This window comes from Bombyx mandarina, chromosome 21 (genome assembly GCF_030267445.1).
Source record: "Bombyx mandarina strain Sakado chromosome 21, ASM3026744v2".
Taxonomy (NCBI): Eukaryota; Metazoa; Arthropoda; class Insecta; order Lepidoptera; family Bombycidae; genus Bombyx; species Bombyx mandarina.
Window position 1 is genome coordinate 2050371 of NC_143227.1, and position 16659 is coordinate 2067029.

A 16659-nucleotide genomic window follows, 5' to 3' on the forward strand; every position below is an offset into this window, starting at 1 on the left:
AAACTCGCATTAAGCACACAGGATGCTTACCTAAAGTATTTACCTCCTTTCGATTTAAATTTTCCCATTGCATTAAAGAAAACAAGGGAATATATTTTTAAATACTTATTTTATTTTATGCACCCCTAGTAGAAGCTGTAGTCGTAGTCGTTCTCAGTTTCCTCCTCATCATCAATCTTGGAGGAGTTCCCGGTCACGTGGTACTGCCGTAGCCTCTCCAGCGCCTTCATGTCGTCCATGAGGCCCAGCGGCAAGTCTTCAAGGTCATTGTCACCTTTCACCATTGACCAGTCAGTTGTTGAATCGTGGCGTATTTCTCCCGTACGACCTGCAAAAATATACATATTTTTGAAGATTTGTTACCGATTTTTTTAAAATAAGACCTGTTTACTGCTTCACAGCAGAAATAGGCGGGGTGGTGGTACCTACCCGTGCGGACTCACAAGAGGTCCTACAGTAATTATGCAAATTAAAAATTTTCGGGGTTGTTTTTTATTACACGATGTTATTCCTTCCCCATAGAAGTCAATCGTGAACATTGGTTGAGTACGTATTTCATTAGAAAAATCGGTACCCGCCTGGGATTCGAACACCGATGCATCGCAATAGCCCAAGAGCCCGCGACAGCCAGACCTTCGTTATTTTATAAAAGCTGAAAGTTTCTCTGTGTATGTCTCCAACACAGATAAGAACGACCCGCGATTATAGAGTTTCTATTGTGGTTACTTGGGCAGGTGACAGGCAGTAAAGGTATATAAAATAGTACCTTAAATTCGTTAAAGTATAAAGGTTTTTTTTTTAAATATTTACTCCAGAATATCTTTAGAAAGCACGATATCCGTTGCCGGACACTTTTTCCAGTTGTTACCCCCTGCCAGACACCCCTAAACTTTAATAAATTTTAATTATACTTTCGTTATACTATAAAAGCTAAATTTTATATATGTTACTTAGGGACTTATAAAAATATGTTACCCCAATAGCCGGACAGTTTTAATGGTTCTTACATCTTGCCAGACACATTGAGAGCCCGCTGTAGGTGCGAGCGCGAGGTAGCAACTGTTCAAGCGGGTGTGAGCGAGATAGAGTGCTTAGTCTATTGTGATCTTTTACTGCACATCAGCTGTCGTTTATAGGATTTATCCGTTCTAAGCAGTGATATCGAGGCGCTACTCGGCATGGGAAGCTCTGTCATTCTGGCGGGCGACCTAAATTGTAAACACATCAGGTGGAACTCACACACCACAACCCCTAATGGCAGGCGGCTCGACGCGTTAGTCGATGATCTCGTTCTTAATTTTTTACAGAAACTGATGAATAAGGCGATATTGATATCGCCTTATTCATCAGTTCAATATCGACGACAATGAGGAAAATTGTAAGAACGATTAAATATTTTTCTTTGACATGTAATATTTTGTTTGTACTTTATAATATTAAAATAACATTTTTTATTTTCTATAATATTGCTATGAACGTAATAAAATATATTTTTTATTGGATAATATCTTAAAAGATCACAATAGACTAAGCACTCTATCTCGCTCACACCCGCTTGAACAGTTGCTACCTCGCGCTCGCACCTACAGCGGGCTCTCAATGTGTCTGGCAAGATGTAAGAACCATTAAAACTGTCCGGCTATTGGGGTAACATATTTTTATAAGTCCCTAAGTAACATATATAAAATTTAGCTTTTATAGTATAACGAAAGTATAATTAAAATTTATAAAAGTTTAGGGGTGTCTGGCAGGGGGTAACAACTGGAAAAAGTGTCCGGCAACGGATATCGTGCTTTCTAAAGATATTCTGGAGTAAATATTTAAAAAAAAAACCTTTATACTTTAACGAATTTAAGGTACTATTTTATATACGTTTACTGCCTGTTACCTGCCCAAGTAACCACAATCGAAACTCTATAATCGCGGGTCGTTCTTACCTGTGTTGGAGACATACACAGAGAAACTTTCAGCTTTTATAAAATAACGAAGGTCTGGCTGTCGCGGGCTCTTGCTCTACAAGATACGAATGCACCGGACGTCTTCTCCTTTAGGCCACGATATGTTCATTGATAAATTACGTAATACTGTCAGAGGGCAGATTAAATGGTGATTAGTTTACTGTCTCTAAATAGTTCAAATGTTGGAACGACTCGAAATTACTGTCTAAGGTATATTTTCAAGAATGAATTACAGTATATTTTATGGAGTGAATGTTGAAAAACGGCTTGGTTGCATTAGCATAGTTTACACTAAGCAAGGGTAGATGGCGTTTTTGCGGGATAAAGGTCTTCCAAACAAGTTGTGCTCAAGTTGATAAATGCTGAGTACATAATTAGTCTGCGATTGAAAGCGACTAACCTCGAGAAGATATTTCGACGGGGCTTTCAACAGATGGCGCCGTGTACGCTTCTAGCTCCTGTTCGGTTCTGCTGTCCCGGTCAATTTTCTCCTGCTTGCGTTGGCGGCGCCAAGCCTTTTGGAGATTGAATCGTTCCGGCCTTATAAAAAAAATTGAAATAAAGCAATGAACTATTTTATGGGAATTAATTCATTTGTAACTATCATTTAAATACAGAACAAGGGGCAAGATTCAGTAATGGTTGCAAATTATTGTATTATTATTATTATTATTATTTATTCTTTATTTGTACACACTGTTAATATAATACAGTAATTGCGATAAGATATAAAAAAATGGCGAGCTTAACTCAACAATTGAGTTATCTACCAGCTAACCGTTCTCAAAGAAGGAAAGCTTTACATGAGTGGGTAGATGAGTACAATCTAATTAATTTAATTATTTATACTATAGACATTAACAATAAAAATAATAAAAATAAACACTAATACATAATATATCAAACTATATACATACACAATTACACACATAAATATATACATACACGTACATATATTATTATGCTTATTGATTTGGGTATTTTTAAGTTATTTAAAAATTATAATTAAATTATAATTATATGTAATTATATGTAATTATAATTTGTAAATTTATATTTTGCAAAATTATAATTTGCGTAATTACTGGTGGTAGGACCTCTTGTGAGTCCGCACGGGTAGGCACCACCGCCCTGCCTATTTCTGCCGTGAAGCAGTAATGCGTTTCGGTTTGAAGGGTGGGGCAGCAGTCGTAAGTATACTGAGACCTTAGAACTAATATCTCAAGGTGGGTGGCGCATTTACGTTGTAGATGTCTATGGGCTCCAGTAACCACTTAACATCAGGTGGATAGTGAGCTCGTCTACCCATCTAAGCAATAAAAAAAAGTTTTAAATAAGAATAATACATACTTTTCTCCGTCTTTGTAAACGCGCGCCTCAATGTTCTGTATGTCATGCCTTACATCCGCTAGCATAAGAAGCATCAAGTCGAGGGATCCTTTAGGACCACGTGCGCCCCGAGGTCCTCTCGCTCCATCATCACCTTTGGGTCCCTCCATGCCCGGCGGTCCTTGTGGTCCCTAATAAAATTTAAATATCACATCATCATAACATTCGTTACGTCATCTATGTCGAAACTTGTACCAGGACGACATAAACGCTAAGAGATCGAACGCTCGTGTGAAACAATTTGTATTACCCTCGGTCCTCGCTCGCATCGACAATACCCGCCTTCCAACGGAGCCGTTGCGTCAAGTACTCTATATGCGTAATTGCCTTCGCCACCTGAAAATTTACGGTATTTTTTAGTAACAAAAATGCAGAACTCATATCTTACAACAATAAAGATCATCACGACTAAAATGCACATCAACTTTTTACTCGTAGTAGAGTTGTCCATACAAATTCGTAGTTAATAGTATTTTTTTTTATTGCTTAGTAGAGTAGGTAGAAGGACTAGCTTCACTGAGGACTTTTTGGCGGGAACGCGAGGAGTGAAGTTGTGTGATTTGTTTTATATTTATCTATTTAGTGTTTCTTCAGGTTTAAATGTGTAATAACGGTGGTTTATTAACTGTTTAATATCTGTGAAAGTGCACAAATGTGGGAAAATAAAACAAAGCCTCTGTACGTAACTTCTCGAGATCCTCCAAAAAGTTCACTGAATAAATCTCAGTAAATGACCACCATTTTACTGAGATTATATTTCATCCCATATCATCTCATCTCATCTCATTTAATTTCATCCCAGTTGATTAATATCTCAAATTAATCATCTTTATTTCATTTAATTTCATTCCAGATTATCATTTTTCATAAAAATAAGAATATAAATTAAAATAAAACATGACCTAAAAGTCTTAGTTACCAGGTCATAAAATCCCTTAAAAAAACTAGCTTCACTGAACGTGGGGCTCAGCGTGGGAGCTTTGCTTCTGCCTTAACAAGAAGATAAGATATTTTCTGTTGTTTTAACGACGAAAACCGATACAAAATCTACACTTGACCTCCTTTTAAAGCAAACACAATGTACCAGGCGCACATAACTGCAAAGGGCTCACCGTCATCTTTCAGCATAGGGTGCTCCAACAACTTTTTTAAGGCGGCGTGGGTCGCGTGCAGTTGATCGTTCAGCTGTCTCACTTTCCTGGTCAACCACGTCACAGTGTCACACGGCGCGTAGCATCGAGAGGAGGCGCGCACAAGTGGAAGAGGTTCCTGAAATATTCAATAAAAAATCCTGCGACTTCACGAAAACCAACTAAAACTTTAGATGACTTTTTTCCTGCCTCTGCTTATAGCCTTGAGAGGCTATTTCTGCGTAACCTTAACTAGTAGGTGAGCTCACGGGCCTTAAGCCTGGCGAAGTTGCAAACACTGACCTAAGCAAGAGCAATGCGTCGCAGAATCTAAACGCGACCCACTGAGAAGATGTGGCGGGAAATTCAGTGGGCTGTGTCTGTGGGTTAGTTTACTCGCCGAACCCTTCGTCGCTAGCAACGGGTTCGACGAGAACGGTGACCGGTGTTTGAGGTACTTAAAAGCACCGTTAGTGGATCGGAAAGATCCGAAATGACGTGTTTTGGGCGACGTCGACTGTTTACCATTGGGTCCGCAGGATCAGGAATGGTGTAATTATGTTTGTTTACAAACGTACTGCAATAGCCAGCGATATCCGTGGGACACATTTCTTGCCATCACTAGCTAGTGAGAGCGGCGGTGAGCATTCGCAGTGGAAGCTTCCAGGATCATTGACGCAGCGTTGCTCACACCCACCATTGTTCGTCGCACACTCGTCTACATCTGCAATAAACATATAATTGATTGTAAATCTTTCATTTTATGGAACTCAAGTATACAATTAACATTATAAAGAAATAAATAAAACGCCTTAATTACACTATTTAGTGTTTTCATGAATAATATTTTATACCAAATATAGTAATAATTAAGGGGGAGAGATTGAAATATAAATAAGCCAAACATTAACTAAACAATAACAATTCACTTCCACATTATAATAATATATATTAGTTCTATCATCAGTCTCACGTCCTTTTTAATTTTACCACTTTATTTCAATGTACAGATAAACCGAACTCTTCTGTTTTACTGTACGTATTGATAACAGGATGGCGTTTATGATAAATCAAAATAATAATGATAAATTTTGTTTATTTTTCTTCTTATCTTTTTCCACCCCTTTTCTTCTATTGATTATACTAATTAAATAGTCATCCGATTCTCAATTATGTTCAGTAGGAAGTTAGTTTAAAATCAAAAAAATGTACCCAAAGTGACAGACATCACATAGCAAGCTAGTGACACGTGATAAAAAGTGAAGCAATGAATTGAGCGGATATCCGCATACGGCCTTCATACCAACACAATACGGCTGCTCTTGCTTGGAGTAGCTTTCCGCGTTGAACTGGAACCCAGGGTAGCAGGAACACCACATACTCTCTCCCTGCACTTCGCATGCTTGCTCACACAGGTTCAGACTGCACGGCTCCATTGATTTCGGAATACACCTAGACGAAAAATGGGTTTTAATTTACCTGGTAACGAAAGTATTTCGATCTCATGAATTCGCAAATCTGTCTACTATTCTTTTCCCCTACCTATTCGCTAATAGCCTTGAGAGGTTATTTCATATTCTCCTTTACGTGTAGGTGAGCTCACGGGGCTCAAACCGGGAGTGTTAGTAGCACTGGCCCTACCAAGAGCAGTGCGTCGCATCTACCACCGGATCGGAAACGCGACCCACTGAGAAGATCCGGCGTGAAACTTAGTGGGCTGTGTCTATGGGTTATTTACTCGTCGAGTCCTTCGTTGCAAGCGACGGGTTCGGCGAGGACGGTAACAGGTGCTTGAGGTACCTAAAAGAACCGTTGATGGATCGCGAGGAGAGCTATTCAAGCTACGCCCGGATGGGTAAGTAAGTGAGTTCACGGGCTCAACCTGAGAGATCTTTACTCCTCCTTGCATCGTATTCCTCATTGCTGAGGGTCGTGACCACCCTTTTGTATCACTTTCGCACGCATGATCTTTCTCCATCTATTCTTGTCTCTGGCGGTGTGGAGGGCGTTGTGAAACGTGGAATCAAGAGCGGTGCGGATCTGGTCTTTTAATAAGAAAGGTAATAATGGTTTGCTGGAAAGTTCACTGTTAGAACCACAATGTGACAGCCGTCCCACTCACTATAAGTACACGTGTTCGGTGTCTCAATAGTATTGTTCAAGGCCTATCCCGCCCTTTGAGGAGAACGCATGACTGCGTCGCGATGAAATTGTTTGTTTAATATTTACTGACCAAAATTAACACAATGTTAGAATCGGAGCGAATTCTGAAAGCATTATATTCAGGCCCACCATATAAATACACAGAGAAAACGACTCAAATACGGCACTAAGCTGAGAGAATGAAAGAAAACACTTATTAATAAAAATAAATGAATATAACGGTTTCTAAAATACGTAACACCAATATCATTCTAAAGTCTATTTAACACGTCTTAGGAGCTATTTTTGAATATGATTTGATACGTAGCTAACTTTCAGACAGTTATCAAAATTACAGGGGTTAATACTACAGGGGTGCGACCTATATTGAGTTCAGGTCTCTCGGTCACGTGGAGCAATGCTCCGATCTCTGGACGGGCTCCTAAGAACTGACTTCTTGGATTTGTCTCGATATCAAAGATCTACAAAGGAATTTTGATTCTATTTGGTATTTCTATTGTATTGAGTTAACTTTTACGCTATCGAGAACGTTAAAAAACTCGCACTAAGCACACTGTTGTGGAGAAGCTGTTGACGATGGTTGCTTACCGTCCAGCGACGTGTTGGTGTGTATCGCAGCAGTGCAGCCTCACGCATTGTACGTCGGCGTCCCCCACCCGACACGTCTGCCGCGACCGCAACACCAGGTCAGACGGGCATTGCGCTGTGCTGCTATCTATTCTGTAAACAATACAAGAGCTCTGAAAGGAAGTACGCTAGTAATTATGTTTAAGAATGACCTGTGTGCTTAGTGCGAAATTTTTCACGTTCACGATAGTGTAAAAGTTAGCCCAATTTTGTATGCAGGTGCAACAGCGCCCCTAGCGGCAAACGTAGGCAAACGATCCCATGCCATACAAATATGAGCTAACTTTTACGCTATCGAGAACGTTAAAAAACTCGCATTAAGCACTCAGATAACAAAGGGTACTGTGTCCTTCTTCAAACGAGGCTTGTGAAGAGTACTTAACCGTAGGCAGCAGTTTGGCTCTGGCCCTGGCATTGCTGACGTCCATAAGCGACGGTAACCACTCACCATCAAATAGGCCGAATGCCTGTCTGCCTATAGGGGTAATAAAAAAAGCGACCTCTGTGGTATGGCGGGTTTTTTTTTTCATCGACTTCAAAAAAGGAGGCGGCTCAAAATTCGAATATGTTTTTTATGTGTACAAAAGAACTCAGAACTATTTTGATGTGTTTTTTGGTGAATCGATTTTAATATTTTATTCGAAAGTTGAAACTTCTCGTGTGGTGGTACCATTTAAATTTCATCAAAATCTGACCAGCGGTTTTTCAGTTATCGTTAATAATGTATATATAATTGACTTCAATTAGATTGATGACATTAACATTTTGTATAATTTGTTCAAGTTGATTTTCTTTTTTGTTAGAATTTTGTATTATTGTTGGGCAATTACGATAGTTAAATTTGCTAATTGCAATCGTGTTATAAAGAAAGTTTTTCACTTTATTTACTAAGAGAATTAGCGTGATGGACATTGCCAGCGGGAGCACTCTTCGAACTCCGTACAAGAATGTTCCCGGGGTTTGGTTGAGGCTACCTCGATTTTACAGTGACAGCGAAATCCGCAAAATATGACCGATCCGACTGAAGTCTTATACCCTAGTCTTAGCAGTGTTAGTTGGTGCACCGCAAGGTCGCCGTTGCCCGAAAAATGTCTTGTTGGAAACCCCAAATCTACTCTCGGTACGTTAGGTGCAAGCACCGGTCACCGTCCTCGTCGAACTCGTCGATTACGACGAAGAATTCGACGAGTGAACTAACCCATAGACAGCCCGCTGAGTTTCTCGCCGGATCTTTTCAGTGGGTCGCGATTCCGATCCGGTGGTAGATTCAGCGTAATACTGCTCTTGGCGGTTAGTCTGTTAGTATATTCTTTCAGATTGAGCTCGTGAGCTTACCAACCAGTCCGTGTGTAGCTGGAATATCCCTTTAGGCTACCAGCCAGGAAGTACGGAAAAAAATAGCATACCGAAAGAAGGTAAGAGATTTATTGTCTAAGTTGTTGTTTCTGCTTTAAGAGATTTATTGTCTTATTATTGCTGTTTCTGATCTAAACGGAAACGCAATTTTATGTCGATATTAGTACACCGATTATCTAAACTAGCAGGCCACGGAGCTTTTAGTACTGCCAAGTTGTTTAGAAGTACATTTTCATAAAACGTAATGAATTCCATTTTCCTAAACCGATACTACAACCTTAATACATTTAAATATTTCATTGCATAGCTTATAAACCTTACAAATCATATAAGCGGGGTTCCGACATACACGCTGGAACTATAATAAACGTTATCTATGAGTAAAACTGACGATGATTCAAAGTGTATGAGGAAACGCCGCTGATCAAAGATACATCTAGCTCAAGGTCAATCATATCCATCAACATATTTTCGGTGTCGGACATTCGTATGATATCACAGCTCGTGTAAAGACGGCGATGATCTTTTTTTTTGTTTAAGATGTGTGGACGATCTCACAGCCCACCTGGTGCTAAGTGGTTACTGGAGTCCATAGACATCTACAACATAAATGCGCCACCCACCTTGAGATATAAGTTCTAAGATCTCAGTATAGTTAGACCGGCTGCCCTACCCTTCAAACCGAAACGCATTATTGCTTCGCGGCAGAAATAAGCAGGGCGGTGGTGCCTACCCGCGCGGACTCACAAGAGATCCTACCACCAGTAAATAGACTGTCTCGTCTGCCAGGCCAGATGACTCTTACGATGAACCGGCCAAATAAAGACAGGTCTAAACGGTCCCGTCAGCGAGTGCTAAAGAAGATTCGCAAGGAATGGCGACGTCTTGTGAAGCGCGCCACCACCCGAACTGATGACCACCACCACTCTGCCAAGAGTGCGAATGACTAAGAAGAATAAAGACGGCGGCTTCTAGAGTTGGTGGCCAAACGTCAAACACTACTCCCACAGTTGACATGTGCATAACATAGTCAAGAACTTGACAAAGAGCTCGACGTGCAACCTAACCCATGCATAAGCTCGCTGAGTTTCTCGCCGGATCTTCTCAGCGGGTCGCGATTTCGATCCGGTAGTAGATTCATTCGCGAAGCAGAGGCGCTCGGGCAGCTGTTAGCAAATTCCACCAATTCTGGCTGAGCCTTTGCTCGCCCACCTGTCCTGGTGAAACTGGAAAAGCCTTCGGCCCACCAGTGATCCTTCCTTCATAAAAAAATGATTTTTTCTCGCGATATATAGATATAATTAAAAGTATTTTAACGGTTTGCGATCTCCTTCTCTCTCTCGTCCGTGACCACGTAAGCTGTGAATTAATCTAAACGTAGGAAATAATTTTTAATGACAATTAAAAAAAAGCGAGATTATATCGTCAAAATAGTTTTGATTGTGTGAACAACGTAATATTTGTTTAGCGTAATTACTGGGTTTAGAGTATGATGCGTATCCCTGTGGATAGGAAGTAACTCTGCTTCGATATCTCAATATTAGCGGCAGTCACGGTGTTGAGTTGGTTGGGGCTGAGTTAAATCTTAATCTCAGGTTGTCTATGATGAAGTTAGATTATCTCCTCCCTCCTCCTCCTCCGTGCATCGTATTCCTCAGTGCTGAGGGTCGTGACCTTTACGGAGCACTTTTGTTAAAACATGTTCTTCCATCCACTCCTGTCCTCCACGCAGTGGATAGCGACATTGATGCTTTTTCCTCGCAACGTGGCTGAAAAGCTCTAAAAGCCTACGTAAGCAAATGGTGGAGAGTCTTGAGGAGACTTTCCAGAGATTGATAGATAATCTAGAGCGAAAAAAACATATTTTTCAAGTCAACAAGAAAACCGACTGAGAGATTTATAAGTTTACAAAATGACTGTCATCACTCTTATCTTATCGCCGAACGTGATTCGGTAATATACGAGTAAATCGCATTGACCCACAATTACTGTCAAGGATTGGAGATTCGATTCGCGGAAGAAACCATTCAAGGCAGCGTCGAGAAACAAACAACATTCAGTTGTATTTTTTCCATTAAGTTCTGAAGGGTGAACGAGCTCATGGCCCTCCTCGTATTAAGTGGTTATCGGAGCCCATGGGCATCAACAACCTAAATCCACCACCGCCGCCACCCTTTATTTTCGGGCAGGGGGCCGAACCACATATTATTATGAGGTGTCCGCGCCTAGAAGGCGCACGGGGAAATACCGCGGTGTGAGCTTCACAAAAGCCACAATACCAAAAAACAAGATTCAACAGCTAATGCACAGCTTACATAATAAATTTTCTTTTTAATACGCTTTTATTAGCTTCAGATGTATGTATGTTAGTATGTAACGGAATCTTTGAACAAGATTTTGACCCCCTTCAAAACGTCGGATTTACTCGAAATTTGGTTTACTTATTAAGGATCGATGACAATTCGATATTTAAAAAAAAATTGAAATTCAACTAAAAAATGAAAAATAAATAATAGTTTAAAAAAACAAACAAAATACGCTTTTGTTGGGGTGCATGGTATCAGTAGTTATAAATATTTTATGAACAGATATGAATGAGTAGAAGGGTTATTTTGATAATATCCTGAAAAGCACCCCACGCTTTTTTACAATAAAATATTTTTTTTCTTACACTATTTTTAATTCAGATTTATTAAAATTTATTTTCTATTTTTAGTTGGATTTTCTATAAAAGCGTATTTTGTTAGTTTTTTTAAACTATTATTTATTAACAAAGTATTTATTCCCATTTAGAAAGTAAAATAGGTTCTTTCCGGCGTCGCTAGCAGACAACACACATAGCCAAGTTAAATAACGCGACGGCCCTATTGCTTAGAAAGAGAGTCCTGTTCAAAACCGAATATGTTATACGATATGCAATATATATGTAATAGTTTCGCGACAGAAATACACAGGTTGCCGTAATGACCGGCGCCGCACGTCGAGCCCTACAAGCTGCTTATTAATAAACGGGTTTAATTTTAAAACATCCGCGAGAAACCAAAATTATGGCGATTTTAGTACGCGCACTCAGAGAAAACTCATAAATCCTGTTAAACCTAGTATTTCAATGGTCCTGGTAGTTCCAGTGGCACTAATGTTGGGGTGTGTAATGAGAGTGTATTATCAACATTCGAAGTCATCGTGACGTAAAAGATAAGACGTCCGGTGCATTCGTATCGATCGATGCGACTATCCCGGTGTTCGAATCCCGGCAGGCTGTTAGCTATTTTTCTAATGAATCACGTAATTAACACAAGTTCTCGAATGACTTCGACGGTGACGTTTTTTCAGCTTCGCCCTAACGTGTGTAGGTAAGCTCACGGGGCTCAAACCGGAGTGTTGATAACACTGACCCTAGCAAGAGCAGTGCTTCGCAGAATCTACCACCGGATAACTGAGAAGATCCGGCAAGAAACTCAGTGGGCGACGGTGACGGAATAACATTGTGTTATAAAAATGAAACCGCGCGAAAATTATAATTGGCTTATTTATGGGTGGTAGGGTGACTTGTGAGAACGCAATTTTAGGTATGTTTTTGCCGCAAATGGTGGGGCTGCCGTTGTGCTATACAGCTCATTGGAGCTCATGACTCATGGTCGGTGGCAGCATTCACGTTGCTGATGTCTATGGGCTCCAGTAACCATTTAACCACAGACGGGCCGGGAGCTTGGCCACCTATATAAATAAAAATAAAACTTCGAATTTATTTTTTATTACTTAGGTGGGTGGACGAGCTCACAGCCCACCTAGTGTTAAGTGGTTACTAGAGCCCATAAACATCTTCTACGTAAATGCGTCATCCACCTTGAAATATAAGTTCTAAGATCTTATACTTACAACGGCTGCCCTACCCTTCAGACCCAAACGCATTACTGCTTCACGGCAGAAATAGGCGGGGCGGTGGTACTTACCGGCGCGGACTCACAAGAGGTCCTACCACCAGTAAGCAATAGACTTGAAACCTTTACCACGTGGTTCCAGTATTCACTTAAATGAATTGTGATAGACGCTTATCAGCGCAGTGAACTAAAGTGTTACACTAAGTGCCCGCGCGAGCTTACTGCGTCTTACAATCTTAATTTATTTGTGGTTCAACAAGGAAGCGTTCGTAAATGATTTATGCGTTTATTTAATAGGTCGCGCGTCTCCCATGATTTTAGTAATTGCTAACGCGTCAGTCAGCAATTAGAGTAATTGTTGGACAGCTATAACTATTATCGTTAAGAGAAATAGAATTGTTGTTGATAAAATCGAGATGAGCACTGGGTGTCGACTGATTATATCGCATCTCGTTGATTATGTCAACGCGGTCACTTTGAGACATGTATGACCGCTCGGGAAAGGCTATTTGGTTTAAGCGACTTTTTTTTTATTTCCATTGTAGGCAGACGAGCATACCTGATGGTGAGTGGTTACCATCGCCCATGGACTTCAGCAATGCCAGGGGCAGAGCCAAGCCGCTGCCTACCGCTTAATACGTGACATTTATCTTTGTAATTAAATGTGCGTTTTATTTAGTAATTAGTATCAACAAATTCGATGTTTTTAATTTAATTTAAATTAAGTTTAGCCCCATTCAAATAGATGACGAAGGCTCTCCTGTGAAGTTGCAAAAATGTCTTTAACCAAAAAGCCTTTCACCCCTCGATACGATACGATAAGATATACCATATACACGATATGAATAAATAGTCTCCCACTCATCAGGCCACAACATGGCGTCAATTGGTTATCCGTAGACCTCAAACTTTAATCATGAAATGGGAATCTACTTAATTACAGGTGCTATAAGGTAGATAGAAAGGGACACTACAAAATATATTCAAAGTGTACAAAACGGTCTAAGATAATTTTCTTCTATACTGAAAAACGAAATACAAGTTAAAATTGAGACAGCAAAACTATGTTTTATATAAAATGATGTAAGCTTAAGAGTAATTGATGCTGCATTAATTATAATGAACAACTAAAGTGCATCAGAGCTGTAAATAATGCGATCTTTCATCTATGTTAAGTACTCGCGTTCATTTCTTGGAAGCCACTTCAAAGACTTCTCTTTAATAAGTAATGTTTGTGCGTCCTCGTTTTGAAATAAATAGCCTTTATTAATCTTTTACGTTATTAAATTACCGTGAGTTGCTGGTGGTGGAAAGACGTCTTGTGAGTCCGCACGGGTAGGTACCACCACCCTGCCTATTTCTGCAGTGAAGCAGTAATGTTTGAAGGGTGGGGTAGCCATTGTATTGTTAAAACTGAGACCTTACAACTCATGTCTCGAGATTGGTGGTGGTATTTACGTTGTAGATGTCTATGGGCTACAGTAATCACTTAACACTAAGTGTGAGCTCGTCCACCCATTTAAGCAATAAAAAAAGTGTTATTCACCCTATTTCAGGTGTCAATTTGTTTGATTATCGATTTGGTTCCGATATAAATAAATTCTCCTTAATTGAGCCATAAGATTGAATCATTCAAGTACACTTATAATTGCCTAACTCTTCAAAATGGAACACACGAGTGTTTCGCGGCAGAAATAGAATATAACTGACATGGGTACGCAGTGGTTAGTGCCACTGACGGGTAGGTAGGGGCTTCGACTCCGACTCTGAAAAAAAACACGTAACGAAAAGATTCGTTTGGGGCCAGGTGATCGTGTGTGTGTGTGTTTTTTTAATTGCTTAGATGGGTGGACGAGCTCACAGCCCACCTGGTGTTAGTGGTTACTGGAGCCCATAGACATCTACAACGTAAACGCGCTACCCACCTTGAGATATAAGTTCTAAGGTCTCAGTATAGTTACAGTTATTTGTCCGCGACATTTTGCGTCTGATTATAACATTATTATGAGACATATTATGTATTATGACATCCTACCAAAGTGTTCGTTAGGAAACTATTATTTATTGACATGTAGCATTGACCAGGACAACGTGGAACTATCTTGATGGGACACAAGTATAATTTCCCTTCAGGCAATACAATATTCATTTCGATATTCGCGATTTGTAGAGATAATCAACGCTGCTTTTGGGGTTGAGATTTTATTCTTAACTAGCTGACCCGGCAGACTTCGTGATGCCTCAATCGATAAATAAAAGACCTAAACTTTTGTATAAAATAAACTTAAAACAAACAAACGGAATCCGTCCGACGGGGGACACATCGAAGGAAAAACGAAATTGTTATAATATTTTTATTTAATTCCGAGCATTTTCATATTTATTTACCTTTTAAACCTTCTCTGGACTTCCACGAATAATTCAAAACCAAAATTAACCAAATCGGTCCAGCCGTTCTCGAGTTTTAGCGAGACTAACGAACAGCAATTCATTTTTATATATATAGATTATTTCAGACGTTTCGAACTCCTGCTGAGCCTTTTTTCTTCCGCCTGTCCTGGTGAAGCTGGAAAGTCCTTCGGGCCACCAGTAATCCTTCCCACGTAAAAAAAAGTTTCGAATAAATTCGTTAGCACAATATGCAAGTGTCGAAGAATACCACTTATTTTTCCTACCTATGCTGATAGCCTTGAGAGGCTATTTCAGCTTCGCCCTAGCATGTAGGTGAGCTCACGGGGCTTAAACCGAAGTGTTGCTAATACTGGCCTTAGCAAGAGCAGTGCTTCGCAGAATCTACCACCGGATCGGAAACGCGACCCACTGAGAAGATCCGGCGAGAAACTCAGTGGGCTGCGTCTGTGGGTGAAATACCACCTTAATCGTGCATGACCACGAAAATTGTAAAGCAGTTTTAACTATGTCCCTTCTAACATCCCATATGCCCTTTGAATTACACAACCAAAATTTTTTTAAGGCGATAATAAACGCTACTGAAAATATGTTGCGATTTTGTAATAAGAAGAAGTCAGCTATTAATGCGGTTAGCAGCGATTTGGTTTTGCCCCTGGCATGTTGACGACCGTCGGTGACAACTCACTATCAAATGGTCCTTTTGCTTGTTCGTCTGTTTATAAAGGCAATTAAAATAATTATAAGTACATTAAATTTCACATAAACTAAAGCAATGTCTTAACGTAAATTCCTGCTTCGTGTGACAGTAATTGTGAATGAAATTTTCGATAACAATATATTATAATTTCGATAACAATATATTATAATATCGATAATAATATATTATCATTTATAGTTAGATAGCGACCCGCCCTCGCTGCGCTTCGGAAACTGTAATTTATTATTGATTTCTCCACTATTTAATGGATGTTATTATACATATAATCCTTCCTCTTCAATCGCTCTATTAATTAATCTAATAAATCTATTAAAAAAAACCGCATCAAAATCCGTTGCGTAGTTTTAAAGATTTAAGCATGCATAGGGATACAGGGACAGAAAAAGCGGCTTTGTTTTATACTATGTAGTGATTATAATCACGAATGTAGATAATTTTTCTGAATGAGGTTAGTGGGTAAATGTTATGGTGCATTGTACCCCGGTGGGATGCAGTCGTTGAACTCATGCAGTTTTGTGTCCATCGTTCTCATTGTTTAAATTCAATTTACTGATAATGGGATCCTGTGGTAATGGTTTCGTTACACACAGACTATACGCTAATGTGTTTTTTTTTGTTTCATTTTCCTCGTGATATTGACGAGTTTTTTATTTAATATTATTAGGATCCTGAGTTGTATAGTTTCTTTTTAATTTGATTCACGAGGAAAGCACTAGAAAATTCACAAATAACACTCGCTTTAGAATAAAAATAATTAATTTTAAATCACTTACTGCACTGATGCCGTAATTCGGATTAGGTAATTTAATAATTACAAGGGACTACTCACACGTCAATGGTGTCAGTGAGGTGCGGTTCCTCCGCTCTGTATCCGCTGTCGTCGTGGTAGCAGAGTACCAGGGCAGCAGGATAGAGGAGAAGTAACACACAGGCCACGGGGCCCAACGGCGGGCGCATCTCGACTGCGGGTCGCGCGCCCGCGGATATGCGTTTCAACAACGCTACTCAAACTTTTCAATATAAGT

General features: G+C 39.8%; 1 protein-coding gene across 1 annotated transcript; it reads right to left on the reverse strand.

The window, feature by feature from the left end:
* Nucleotides 1-90: 90 nt before the first annotated feature.
* LOC114240326 (uncharacterized) lies at nucleotides 91-16634 on the reverse strand. The gene is made up of 9 exons (XM_028170832.2): nucleotides 16464-16634; nucleotides 7229-7360; nucleotides 5781-5929; nucleotides 5056-5201; nucleotides 4460-4616; nucleotides 3598-3683; nucleotides 3309-3478; nucleotides 2359-2498; nucleotides 91-328 (listed from the first exon to the last, which is right to left on the reverse strand). The coding sequence occupies exons 1-9, from the start codon at nucleotides 16589-16591 to the stop codon at nucleotides 126-128; spliced, it is 1311 nt and encodes a 436-aa protein (XP_028026633.2). The 5' UTR covers nucleotides 16592-16634; the 3' UTR covers nucleotides 91-125.
* Between the last annotated feature and the right edge of the window lie 25 nt (nucleotides 16635-16659).

Bases quoted from the DNA above. Each gene is read 5' to 3' on its own strand.
- LOC114240326 (XM_028170832.2), bottom strand. From the start codon at position 16,591: ATGCGCCCGCCGTTGGGCCCCGTGGCCTGTGTGTTACTTCTCCTCTAT. The intron at 3,684-4,459 runs GTGAGCCCTTTG...GTAAATTTTCAG, and splicing joins CCCTATGCTGAAAGATGACG to GTGGCGAAGGCAATTACGCA. The intron at 329-2,358 runs GTTAGTCGCTTT...ATATTTTTGCAG, and splicing joins CGTCGAAATATCTTCTCGAG to GTCGTACGGGAGAAATACGC.